The sequence below is a fragment of the Solea senegalensis genome, linkage group LG13 (assembly GCF_019176455.1).
Source record: "Solea senegalensis isolate Sse05_10M linkage group LG13, IFAPA_SoseM_1, whole genome shotgun sequence".
Classification (NCBI taxonomy): Eukaryota; Metazoa; Chordata; class Actinopteri; order Pleuronectiformes; family Soleidae; genus Solea; species Solea senegalensis.
The window spans coordinates 4,887,691-4,901,295 of NC_058033.1; the positions used below are offsets into that span (position 1 = coordinate 4,887,691).

A 13,605-nucleotide genomic window follows, 5' to 3' on the forward strand; every position below is an offset into this window, starting at 1 on the left:
GACGCGGTGAAAACTAAGCTGTTATGAGACTTTCACGGCTCATATTTGAGATTTGAAGTCATAAACCAGATATAATAAATGGCCACAGCCTGATAGTTTGACAAGTGAAGCATATGAGGTAGGACAAAAGTGTGTTATAAACAAAACTGGGTAATATCGATGTCGCCTCAGAATGCAGTGTGACAAGAGCACAAACTCTGTCACACAGTTTTTAATTGATGCAAAAACTACTGTAAAAGAAAAGGAAGATGTCGATGTAGTCTTCCAGTGCCATCATGCACTTAAGTTTATTTCTATTTAGCCCTTGCCTGTTGCCAAAACCTTCTTATCTCCAGTTGTTTCCAGTTCTCCTCCACTGGATCCTTTATTTCCCCGCATACACAAGCCCCTTATTTGCATGTTGTAACACCATGTGCTCACTCGATCAACAAAAACTACAACATCCACATATAAAGAGCTCGAGCATCCATGCTCTGTTTATTTATTAGTTCTCTCCCCCTCCTCCCTGATGCTCTGCTGCAAATAAAACCTCTGCCGCTCTTCTCCAGCTCCCGTAAAGGCAGCTGTTTTACTGCTCAGGTTCAGTAAGGAATAAAGTCAGAGCAGATATCAGTCAGACCCGGAGCATTTTGGCCAGTTAATACCAAACACTTTCTACCCAGGTGGTCACGGTCTGTCTTTGTGCTGTTGCTGTGTGTGAGGTGCACTTTTTTTTAACACGGGCTGCCTCCCCATTGCACTATTCCTGACCTCCGGTGTTATAAGAGGTCAAAGGTCGTTCTTGTGTCTTTCTGTGTGGAAAAACAAGGTGAGATTTTCTCTCTGTCTCATCCCGTCTTTCCTCAGTAACACTTTATTTCAAGGTACACTGAAACGCCAATAACTCGTATGCATAGAGGGAGTTTATTGGCTCATAGTTAATTATTTAAAAAGCACGTACTAGTGTTGTATTCTGCATCATCCACAACTTGGTGACTTCCTAATAACTGCTGTTAAAAGTAAGAGAGGATGTTGTACGTACTTTCTCCACCTTCACTGTTATTAACAGACCCTCTAAATAAGTGATGGCTTCCTTTCAAGATAATGAAGGCACTGATTCAATGGTAAAAGAACAAAGACGGTAGAAATATGACTTTTATTAATGGCACACTTCAGATTATGTTTAGATATATGTAATAAAACGTCCTTAACTCAAGTGCCTTCATGAATATAATCCAAAATTAATCATTTTGAAGCACCCTGGATCATCTCCGACAGGAAGTGTAACGGTACCTCATATAAAGTGTTACCCTTTGTTTCCATCCATTATCAGGTCGTTTGTTTCAGTTGGGTTCCATTTCTTTTCTCTCCCCCATTGGAACAGCCTTAAAAACCATGGTGGAACTAATGAAGACTTGCATATGTTCAAGATAGCGCAGACTAGGCCACGCAGCCGCTGCCCGTGGCTGACAAAGTTTATAAATGTAAACTTTCACCGACGTGTGTTTCCAACACATGGAGTCCCGAGAATAAACGACACTCGCAGTATCTGAAAGAAAGACAGAAAATAAATGAAGCTGGTAAAGCTTACGGTAGCGTAATAATAACCCTAATTCCCAAAACTAATCTGTGTCTGGAAATAGTCTTCAACAAATGCACTTTCCTCCTGTTAGAATAATGTATGCTAAAGACTTCCAGCACCCAGCTGTTTCCAGAGATTAGTGGGCGTCTCTTTAAACATATTTGTGACTTGTTACTAAACATTTACTCCCTCGACAAATGGGTCTGGGGCCGAGAGTCACGGGAAAGGGTTAGGAAAGTCTGCAGAAAGTAATAAAACAAACAAAGAAACAAGTGCTTGGTTAAAAAAATAAATAAATACACAACACCATCAGCTGTGACCTCAAAAGAGTCGTGGAATGGAAGAATGAAAGAGTCAGTCAGTACGTGCACATGCACAGTTAAGTCCAGCTATAGTTGTAGGTGGCGCTGTGGTGCTTCTGAGTCTTAGGCTGTTCCCGGTTCAGCTTGTGGCTTCTGTGTCAGATGAAATCTACCTCCTTGGCGGTCCAAAACAAACGCACCTGCCTGAAATTTCACCATGTATTTGCCGTCGTTATCTTCTTTTTTTGTGTGTGCACCGGATTCTTCTATTATTTCTGTGTTGAAGGCGAAGATGGGAATAATAACACAGGCGCAGAGCTAACAGGCCAACTTCAGGTCCGACTGCAGGTACATGCAGGATTAACTGGACTCCCAGTCACATTATCTTGGCGTGTTAGTCCGACTTTGAGAAGTGCAATTTACAATTTCAGTAGTACTAACATCAGATTTTAGTCAGATGAACACAATAATTAGATTGATTTAGGACACTGGCTTCTCACTTTATCAGGTAATTGCCTCAAATACTAAATTATGACCCAAGTGATTTGTTTTTACTTTTACCGTTTCCCATTTAAAAATGAAATCCTAGTAAGCAGAATGCAGTACAAACATTCACAGCATTATATTTTATTGTATCTCATTACTTTTCCCCCATCATTATTCCCTCATTATTCCCTCATTGACTGTACGTCACATCACTTTGTCCATGATCGGGTTTAGTCTCGGATCTGACCGTTGAAGGTCAATGACTGACCACCAGATTCCGTGTGTGGCCTATAGTCGGGTGGGGACGCAGCCCGTTACAGACTTTGCATGGTGCTACTTCCAGCTGGATTAATTCCATGTGTTCTTAACTGGAGACCCTAAAAAGGCTACGACTGCCAGTGCATGGCACATAAACAAACCAGTTATTTTTCATGCGCTTGCTGGGCAACAGCCATGTAGCAGTGGGAGGTTTGGATCACTCATAATACGAAAAGAGCAGAAGTTCACAAGTCAATCCTCCTTTTCATTTCCATAATTACTTTCATTTAGTGTTGTTTTGATTTTTAGATTTTTTTTTGTACTTCTTCCAAGTTGCTGCTTTTTTTTCCCCCCCTCCCTCACTTCGGTACACATGGGTGTATTTTTAGCTACAACATCTGCATTTAATTTCAGAAGCTTTCACAGCTGTTTTTGAGTAACGTCAGCCTACAACAGCTGCGCCGGTGTAAATTTATTCCGTCTCTCCCTCTCTCTCAGCTAAATTGGCGCCGTGATGCAAATTGTGAATGTAGTTCTGATTTTGTTTACTCTCCCCTGTTTTGCTTTTTCATTTTTCAAATACATTTCCCGAAACCTGTCACATAGAAAACCACCATGAATTGATTTCAATAACTTTTGGAGCGCAGGAGTCAGTATTACACTAAATCTTCTTAGGGAGAAAATGATTGGTTTAAGTCTGGTTTAAAAAACCTTTGCTTTGTCTAATTCTCTGCAGATACAGCTGGGCGGCATTTGCATGCCTCAGACTTGCAGAACAGCTTTAATGCTGTTCAGCTGTATTTGCAGAGAGCAAACCACTCCCATGTGCCCAAATTCCACACATTAGTGTAAATGAGCGTATATGGGAACAAAAGTAGCCGGTATTGATGACTGATCCATCCATGTCTCCCCAGCTCAGGTCGACGTTTGGAGTGAAACTAGCATTAAAAACAAAGCTATTAACTTTGGTAGTTGTTATAACATGGTATCATATTGTCATCCATGTCATATGCTTGACCTTCATAACCAGCTTCTATTTTGGTTGTGTGGTTTTGCATGGGCCTTTCTCCCTGCCATGACCAGTGGTGTAAAAGGCGTAAATAATCTCCTTTTTCCAACATGTGCACATTACTTATAGTGGTTAATAACAGTGTGATCCAAATCACGAACACAACAGAGCCACTGCCACTTCTGCTTTGACTCTGCTTTATTAAAATGTGCGTTTGATGAATGTGACGAATCCTGTTTTTTCCCAACCGTGTCTCTCAGAAAAGGTCATTTATATCCCGTGTATCGTGTGTTTTTTTTTTGAACAGACGTGCCGTAAGTAACGCCGGCCAGATTGCTGCGTGATAAGTGTAATGAGGAAACATCTCTGATTAATGATTCTGCAGAATTGCAAAAAGTGATATTTTCAAATTTACACAACAAGTCATTTGTCTGTGTAGATGACTGAACGCCCATGTCGCGCTGCTGCTTCTGCACAGCAAGTCAGTATTTGATGCTGCACCAGCGAAACCAGTGCAGCATCATTACTCTGCAGGCTTACAGAGAGGCCGCTAATTGGAAATAGGAATCCTGTGTTTTTGTCAATCATCCTAACAGCCTTAAAGGCCTCATTGTGTCTATAATGTTTACATAAAGGACTCTTACCTCGCCTTACACCACTGGCCATCACAAATGAGAGATAATAGCTCGAGTCCCACGGATGTGTCCTCACATCCGCTGCGTCTGATCTGCACCATGACCGATTAAAAAAACCCCTCCCTGTTTGTTTGTATGAAACGTCGGCGCGACGACGAGGCCGCAGCAGTGTGTTGTGTGAGTCGTCTTCCCCCTTCCATCTCCATTCCTCATCGACCTCCGTCTCTCTGACCTTTCACCCCCGCCTGCCACGAAACCATGCGTCGCTTGCCTTTCTACTAACATGCTATGACTTCTTTTTTGCTTTGATCCTCAAACTTAGACGTCCCCCCTTTTGTAATCCCCTCAGTTGAGTCTCTGATAACCTTTCAGATTTGCATTTCTGTATTTCTGACCTATTTCTCTATCTCTCCCCCTCTTCCCCTTCTTTCTTCTCCCTGCGTGGTCTTCTTGGGCACCTGTGGACCATGACATTGCCATACACACAAATTTCTTTCTCTCTTTGTGCTCTTGTTCTTTTGTCTGTCTGTGTCCGTGTCCCACCTCCTGCTTATCACTCTGTGTGGATATTGACATGTATGTGCGCTGCTGGCCGACGACCGCAGCCACCCTCGGTTGCCAATGTGTCACGCACAGTCTGGCAGCTCTCCTGCTGTCCATGCTCGCCGCGCACTGGCTCTCATAAACTGATTTTGTTTCGAGGAGAAAGAGGAACGTCTGAGCCTGTGAAATCGTTGGGCCGCAGACCCCCCCCCTTTGCTTTCTATGCCTTTTGACCCTTGTGCAGCCACACACAAGATGAAAAAAAAAAAAGAAAAAAAGATGACGAGTCAAGACATTGGTTTCATGATGTTATTACAGGGTGCTCAGTACTTGCATCATTCTCAACTTTTGGGGACTTAGATTCTGTTGATAATTTTGTCTCATTATTTTTCATGTCAATAAAAACGAATAGAAACAGAAAGGGCAAACTTATCAGAAGGTTGTGTTGCTGTTACAACTCGGACATGGGTGCTCCTTTGACATCTAATGTAAAAAAAACAAAACAAAAAAAACAACAGTGTTGCTTCTTTGTTTTAGATAGTTAGCACATTCATAATGCCTTAAATGTCATCTGAAGAGGGGTGATACATACAATAATGATTACCACGCACTGTTTTCCAGTGTCTACAGTGTTCCAGCCAGAAATGGTAATTGCAAAGGGATTTTTATTTTGGAATTTAGGACCAATTACCGAGACACATTTTCAAATTGTTGTCTCAAATGACGTACTAGCATGAAAACTGCATGAGAGCTGACACAAGGCATGACCCAGTGTTCATAAATGTGCTATGCAGCTGCTTTGAAGCTCCGCCCACAGCCCCCGGTCGAGCATTATGAATGTGTTAACGCAGTATTGAGTGAACACACGCAGAGAAAAATGAATATTGATCATGCTCGAAGTATTTCTTTTCTTTTTTTTTCCAAGGACACGTAATAACGTCAAGATTGCATATTCCACTCACTATCAAGTACATTGTTATGTAACCGCCTTGTGAGCAGAGGGTCAGAGGGTCACGCAGATACAAACTAATCATGTTTTGTGAAAGTGTACATACTCTTTTCAAACTGGTCGACAAGAATCCAGCTGGTATTTCGACGGTCATGTTCTCTTTTTACCTGAAAGCAGAGGATTAATGTCTAAAAACACGTAAATGCCACAGCTGTTAAACACTAAAAAAAACAAAAAAAAAACAACTCATTTTCAATAATGTGAAATTATTTTATCCTCTGAGACATTTTTGTAAGTACATATTAGTGTATTTCCATGTAACCATTGTAGGGTTGAAATAAAATGTCTTTTTTCTTTTTGTTTTCTTGAAAAAAGCTGTTCTATTGTACATATACGCCGATGTGTGTGACTTGTACTGACTTTTCATGGCCCTGGATTATGAAGCGAATTTCAGGCCTGCCCCTCCTTTCTTTCTCCCCAGAGCTTTAACAAAGTTGTCTGGATTCTGCATTCAGCGTGGCATTACACCACGGGACTGTTAAACCCAGATGTTGGCGAGAAGATTACAAGCCAGAATTGATGAAGAGCTCGTTTACGCATTTACATCGAAGTATTTAAATACTTACAAAAGAGAAATAAGCTACATAGAAGAAGTCTTGCGAAGAAACCTACTAGATCCCCTCTATGTATATATATATATATACATATATATGTATATATTTAAATGATTCATAAAATTCCGATAATTCATAAAAATAGTCTTGGCTCAAAGATGCAGTTTAATAAAGATACTATAATGTTTAGTTACTTGTTAGAAGCTACGGAGGCTTCTGAGTATGTATGTATACATATATATATATATATATATATATATAACTTATGGATGCTAACATTTTTCCAATCTGATTATAAACAACACTTTAATATGCAATTGCGATTAGATAGAAATCAAATTTGCAACTCCGACCTGGAAAGATTTGAACATAATATTCACTATGTAGTCGCAGCTCGCCTCGCCTCGCCTCGCCTTGGTTGTGTTTCCATTACAATAATATTATAGTACCTCCTCAATGTGGGCAGAGTCATCACTGCACGGCTGCCGTGACTTTGTTTCTCGCACGACACACACAAACAATTAGAATCAGTTGATTCTAAATACACCAGACTCCTCGCGTTGGATGACACGTCCTGTGACGGCACTCTGACCAATCAGTGGCCGCCAACCTGACGACGTCGCGCATAGTATCAGCTCGGCTCGCTTGGAACCTCGCGAGAGCAGGTACTAAAAAAAGGACTGTCGCTAATGGAAGTGCAAAATAGCCGCACCGTGCCGAGGTGAGGCAGGCCACACTAGTGAATAAGGGGCGAACAAGCTAAAATTACGTTTGAAATCGGCATCTTCAGTGTTCATGCAGAATTAGCACAAACATGTGTTGCTTTCCAATTGGTTTTCTGATTGGATGTCATTCAAAGCCTTTTTAGTTTAGTCCTAATTGGTTTAAGACTAAACCAAATGACTTGATCTGGAAGCAAAAAGGGGAAAAAGTCCTTATCATTGTTATAACAACATATGGGTCGTTGACTATAGGTGATTTCTAACCTATTGTTTCACCCTGTGCAGTTTTGTGGCTCGATGGCAAACTAGTTCCACCTTTACATAACTACTTGTGAAGGGTTTTCTTTTGTTAAATGTAAACATGCAGTGTCTCATCAATAGACCAATTCTGTTGTTTTTCTTGGGATGGCAGTCTTTGTGGAAATCAAACAAAAAAAAGCCTAGAATTATTGTTTTGTTTACTTCTTTTATAAAGGCTTATTCTTATTCATCCAAAGCAAAGTATATGTGGTCCGAAGCCCTCAATTAAGGGAACCGTCCGCTCGCACACTTATGTTTAAATTGCCGTGGAGTCATGAGAGGTGAGGGGAATGCGAAGCGTAAATGAAGAGTGTCACATCGCTCACAGCCATGATCAGCAACAGTTCAATGTGAGAGAATTAATAAAGCATTGATACATTTTCAGTAATCAGACAGATGTGATTCTTTTCTCTTAAACTATTAATAAAACCAAATGTCTGTTACTTTCAAGGAAAAAGCTCTGGGGTCGCCCGGCTACATTCCTGTGAGAAGCGATTTGTTTTATGAGTAAAGTGAACTGGCATAAAACACAAAAGAAATATCCACACACATTTTCCAGAAGGTCATTTTACTGCTTAAAAAACCCAATAGTTCAACACGTGTCTCCGCCCGCCCCTGCTCTGCTGCTGTACACACGCAAACGCTCCCTCTCTTTTGACAGAGCCTGTTTTCAGATGAACATACAAATGATTTCACGTCATTTCCATCAACGACAACAAAAACAAATCACCAAGAGTTATGCACTGCAGCTGTAAAGAACAAGGACCAATCCTAACATGTGCTTTTGTGGCCACTTATCATTAATTCATCAAGAAAATGTCAGCTCAGTGTCACCCAAAATTACAATGTGCTGCAAATATTAAGCAAAGGACGGTGCTATATTTCTACACCACCGTCCTTTGCTGTTTACTAAAAGCGGCAGCATTTCTGTTGCCACTTGCTTATCAGACATGTTTTCATGGCTTTTTCTGTTTGAAACCCGCCGAGGCTCATTTGAAGTAATGTTCGCCGGTTGCAAAGGGCACTTCAAGCAGTTTCACGAGCAAAATGTCAAAGGTTTCCTCCCTTTAATTTGACACCCTTACAGGGGTTTTTGGAGCGGGTGCTTCTCGGTGAATGTATCTCACGAGGCTCTCTGCATGTGTCTCAGGATGTACGAGTGCCAAATAACCGGCGCGTGCCCCTGAGGGCAGGATAATCTCAAGAGGCAAAAAATATTGTATAAATACAGTATTTTTTTCTTACCTTTCGGTAGTTGCTTAGGCCAGTTTCTCTCTGTAAGCTCTGGCCTTCTGGCCCCCCCTCCTTTCCTTGGCTGGGATCAAAATGAGACTTGAATTCTTCCAGTTTATTATCCTTGGCACGGCTGCTCCATCTCCACTAGGCTCTGTCACAAAGATAATAAGTGTTTACGGCACCCTTGAGGTGCACTTTGTCACTCGTTGGTCCCTCGCGATGTTCATCAGTGCGTACTGAGTAATGGTGGTGCTGATCAGTGCTAAGTGCTTTTCATTTTTACTAATCAGGGTCTTCATCTAAATGCTCGCACCAGACTTGCGTTGCATATAAAAGGAATCCCTCTCCTCCCCGAGGCAAGTGGTGCAGTCACCCACTGCATGCAGAGTAACGGGGGAGCGGCTGGTGTTCTCTGGGAATTTAAGATTTACTTTCTTTACACACAGGGCCCCAAACACTTTCTCAGTTAGTCAGCGGGATGTGATTAATGAAATTTTCTGTGCGGTCCAATAGACTGAGCTCACCCTCCAATTTGTTTAAATGCTAAAGTGGTCTTGGTCTTGGATGCTATTATTTAAGCTCAAATCAGCAATAATGAAGCGACAGGTAGGGGCACTGTGACAGGGTTAGGGCAAAGCAGGGACTAGCCAAGAGAAAAGTACTTTCTTTTAGACCCTGCTTACATTTTATGATCAGCTATTTAGTGGACTGACAAAATAAAACAAAAAGTTATCGAGTTAGATGACTCGTTCCCACCGAAGTCATCGTTTTAATTTTGTCAACGGTTTTCTTTGTTCACTGTGAGCTGCACATATGCTTCAGGTGGGAGTAGGAAAAAGAAAAGTGAAAAACCAAAATGAAAAGTTGTCGCTGCAGAAAAATGGTTTACTTGTCTGTTCAGCGCTTCAAACTCATAAGGTCATTGTGTATTAGTTTCATAATGGAGGAATTTGTGAAATGGAAAAGTTAAAGAACAAAATTTGAGCTTAAAAAAGTAGAGCTGGAGCTGCTGCAGCAGCATTATTATATGAGGACCTCTCCAAATTATATGTTTACATTCCAGTTGTGGTTTGGTATCACTGTGTTTTGGAGTGTTGTTGAAGAAAGGGGCGTTTGATTTGCTTTTCACTGTACCCCCCTTTGACCCCTTTAACCCCCTGGATCACCCGTGCTATCATGTTGTATTTTTCTATAAACAAATACTCCCCCATTTGATACGCAAATGTGTTATATTGTGTCATATTGTGTTTGGGGGTTCGCGGTCAGATGATGAGACATCATATTCCTGTTCTGACTAAATCATTTTGCACAAAGCAAAGGCATAAAACAATACGAAAGATGACAGCAATCGTCTCCCATCGTTGCTACATTTTTTTAAATGCATAGAGTATGAAGGTATTTTTTTCTTCCCCCCTCACTGCATTCAGCCGTCACGCTGTGTGAAAACGAGTTGCTGGTGCCAGTGCACTCATTAGTTTGTGATGCCTGTTGCCTCACCAGTGACTGAAATATTCATTTAATCGTCTGAAATTCCCTCCAGCCACACGTGCTCCTTCCTGCACGAGGAATCTGCAGAAATCTTAATCAGTCAAAGATGGAGTCTGTTCTCAGCATCACCCCCACGCCCCCCACACACATGTGAAGTTTGTGTGCGTGTTAATGTGGGTGCAGTGCCACACTGTGGCCGAGCGCTGATGGAGGAGTCAGACACTTGGAACTGGCATCACTGCAAAAGCCAGAGATTAAAAACTCGAAAACTGAAATGAAAAGTGTTTGTAAGATTCCCTGTCATTTAAAATATGGACGACATTATACATTAATAACATGTTTTACTTTAATCAAGTGCAGACAGAAAATCACGGCTCAAGTTATAGTTTGATTCATGCTGTGATGAGGAGTGAAGAAAGGAATTCATTTTGCTCACCCTTCGTTTTGACAAATGTGGGTTTTTTTCTGTTTATGAATCTATAATTAATAGCTTTTACGATCGGCGCCGTGGTGATGATGATTATGATGCCTCGGCGGGGACGAGTGGCTGCGTCGCGCAAACACAGTGGAAGCGATTTCATAGTTTGCTGCAGTCCCCAGTGAGGGTTTAGAAGAAGAATGTCACTTTATTTCCTCCTCCAAGGGTGAAATTATTTGCACCACGGCAGCCGAATAATAAACAGACAGTAATAAATGATAAGTACAAGATTAAACGCATGCAAGCGTCGGTGATATAGTTGCTGAAAACATCCCAGCCGTGGTCTGTCACATTTAACATGTGACACATCATGCGTAACTGAACTCAACAGTCCTCTCCTTTTGTAGATGTTTGCTCCTCTACAATATACTGTACATGTCTGCTGTGCCAAACACACGGTGGGGGGGTTTGTTGCTGCAGTGTATCCAATTAATCCTCGCTGCACTTCAGCGCATAGACAACGATCCTTTGATTTTATTTTTATTTTTTTTGTTTCCCAGTCTCTGTGGAGAAAAACAAGTGTTGCCTCACTGTGTGGTGTCAAACATGCCTTTACCACGGCGTCTGCGGCTTCATGAGCAGTTTAATTCAAGGTTTGGATGCGTTTGATTTATTTTACAGAGCAGTTAAACAATTGAAAACTATTGCGACAAAACAAGAAACACACAATAATAAATAAATAAATAAATGAACAGAAGCTAGACCAATAAAGGACATTGCATGTAACGTATCAGAGGCATAAAATGAAATATGAACGTATACTTACACGTTTTCATTGTTACAATGCACATCCAAATGAAATTTTGTTTCACAGGCGGCTAAAAATAGCAGCAGATGGTACAAAATAACGTAAAATCAAGCAAAATGCACACAACTCAAGAAAACAAAATAACAAACATGGCTTTAGCACATTTAGAATTAAGTTGAATAAGACTCAAAATGTGTTTCACATGGCACCCACACTGCAACAGTCTATAAATGAGTGAGGCAGATTTTAAGGAATTAACAGAGATTCCAGGGTTATAGTGACATGCAAATGAACTGCCAATGTGCAGGTTTTTCCATCCTTGTAGTCACTCTCAAATGTGGGAGTTTGTCGCTGTACAAGCTGTAACTAGCTATTGATTTCCAGGCAAACGTGTTTGGGGTTTTTTTCTTCCCGTGGAATTGAGGCTTATCACATGCAGCCTGTTATCAGCAGTCTTCTGGGGGGAACTGCCTCAGTACTGTACCTGACAAGCCTGTAAAGAGAAATGTTTGTCAAGTCCATCCTGACACAGAGATATGTGCTTTCTCTCTCTCTTGGTGAGCGTTCAGTGACAACCCTCCCCAGCCCCCGGCCCTGAACACATGCCACATGATTTATTGTGCCTGTTAAAATGCAAATGAAGCAACGGGCAGCAACGGAAATACAAGTGTTGACTGCTACACTTCAGTCACCGACGTAGAAGTACACACAGCTGGCACCCTCCTGCCACTTTGATTACAGCCATCAAAGAAAATGAAGGGCCGTGTGTACAGTACGGCGCGGCTGAAAGGTGTTGAATTTACGAAAAACACCCAAACACAAACATGTACAAACTCATTGAAAGAGGAACGATCGTTGTTCCGTTTAAATTCTGTCACGCGGAGAGAGCCACGTTTACAGGATCCGCGTCAACGTCCCGGTCGATTGTGGCCATTATTTGCCCTAATTTGTGTCCGCCACGTGTTTAATGGCGCATTCAGGCGGCACTTGTCAACTCGTAAAAGTCTGGCAATTTTATGCCAATTGTAAATAAATGACATAAACTGGACTAATGAAAAATTAATGGCAGGATGTAAATAACCCAAGCCAGGGTTTTAAACTGACAGCAACAATAAATCACGTAAATGGGCACAGAAACCCAAAGTCCATCATTTGACTCTGCTCCTGAACATGCCAGTGTGCGCGCGTGTGTTTTATTAATTGATTAATTCGTCAGTGTATGCGACTGCCTTCCAAACGGCAAACATACAGGATTTGTCAGGAGCTGCTTTTTAATGTGACTGCCGGGTATGTGGATATAATTGACTAAGAAATGGCTCTCACACTGTAAAGTGCTCACATTCTGCTCAAGAACGCTTCAAAAACACTTGCGAGCGGTGACCTCTCTCTTATATATAGTGGATGCATTGAATGTTTCAATAGATATTAAGTTCACCGGCGTTGTCGGTCGAGATTCTTCTCTCGAGAAATAGAGCAACACAAAAGAGCAGAGCACTTATTATCATTTAATATCCTTGTATTGCGGCGGTTGTATATATATTTTAAAGACAATGTGCGGTCATATTATGGACACTAATACTCCAGGAGTGGTTTTTTTTTAAGCCTGTTCAGAACCATCCAAAGTGATCTGATCAGCTACTAGTCTGAACACTCTAATCTGATTACAGAAAACACATTGAGAGACGGTTTGGGGACACATGTGGTCACAATCCCCCAGCTCATGTCCTCTAATTACACTTATCAGCACCCTGGTTTTGCACTGATCATAACATGATTCCCTTTTTCTAAGGGTAAAATTAGTATTACATGTCACAGCAGCGCGAGTAGAGCTGGGATTCCCTCATGCTCCACACACACGTCAAGAAGACGTGGCCTAGGAATGTCCTCTATAACTTGCTGTTGAATTTTTGGGATATAGCTGGAATATTTATCGGGGGCAGCTGAAGCCTCTCATGGAGGCTTTGCCCGCACGGGCTCCACAGAAGTGAGTTTGTGTTATATATACCATAAATGCATATAACATGAGAGTGATTATGAAGGCACATTTTAAAGCCTCGTCTGCATCTGGCTCCGCCTTGATGCTGTCCCTTCATCTTCTTTCATGTGACAACTTCAAGGTTGCCACTTGATATGGGGGCTGCATATCACGCTGTCTCAAAAGGGACTGAGATATATATACGAGGAGAAGGTGAGGCAGATTTCGCCTGATGCCATTCACTCCCCCGGGGAAATGGAAGTGTTGGTTGTTTCTTCTATTTTCTTATTACTTAACTGAG

The 13,605-nt window shown here is 41.6% G+C and overlaps 1 protein-coding gene across 14 annotated transcripts in view; it reads left to right on the top strand.

Annotated features, from left to right (window-relative positions):
- The window catches only part of ncam1a (neural cell adhesion molecule 1a), a 220,480-nt gene that overhangs the window by 198,118 nt on the left and 8,757 nt on the right, over positions 1–13,605 (top strand). For 3 of the 14 annotated variants that reach the window (XM_044041842.1, XM_044041844.1, XM_044041845.1), the window contains one exon: positions 4,857–6,101. The exons of the other annotated variants lie outside the window; for them this stretch is intronic. In XM_044041842.1, coding sequence (XP_043897777.1) covers positions 4,857–4,936 — 80 coding nt within the window. In that variant the 3' untranslated portion in view covers positions 4,937–6,101. Of the gene's footprint in view, positions 1–4,856; positions 6,102–13,605 lie in introns of those variants that run through there. 14 annotated transcript variants of the gene reach the window in all.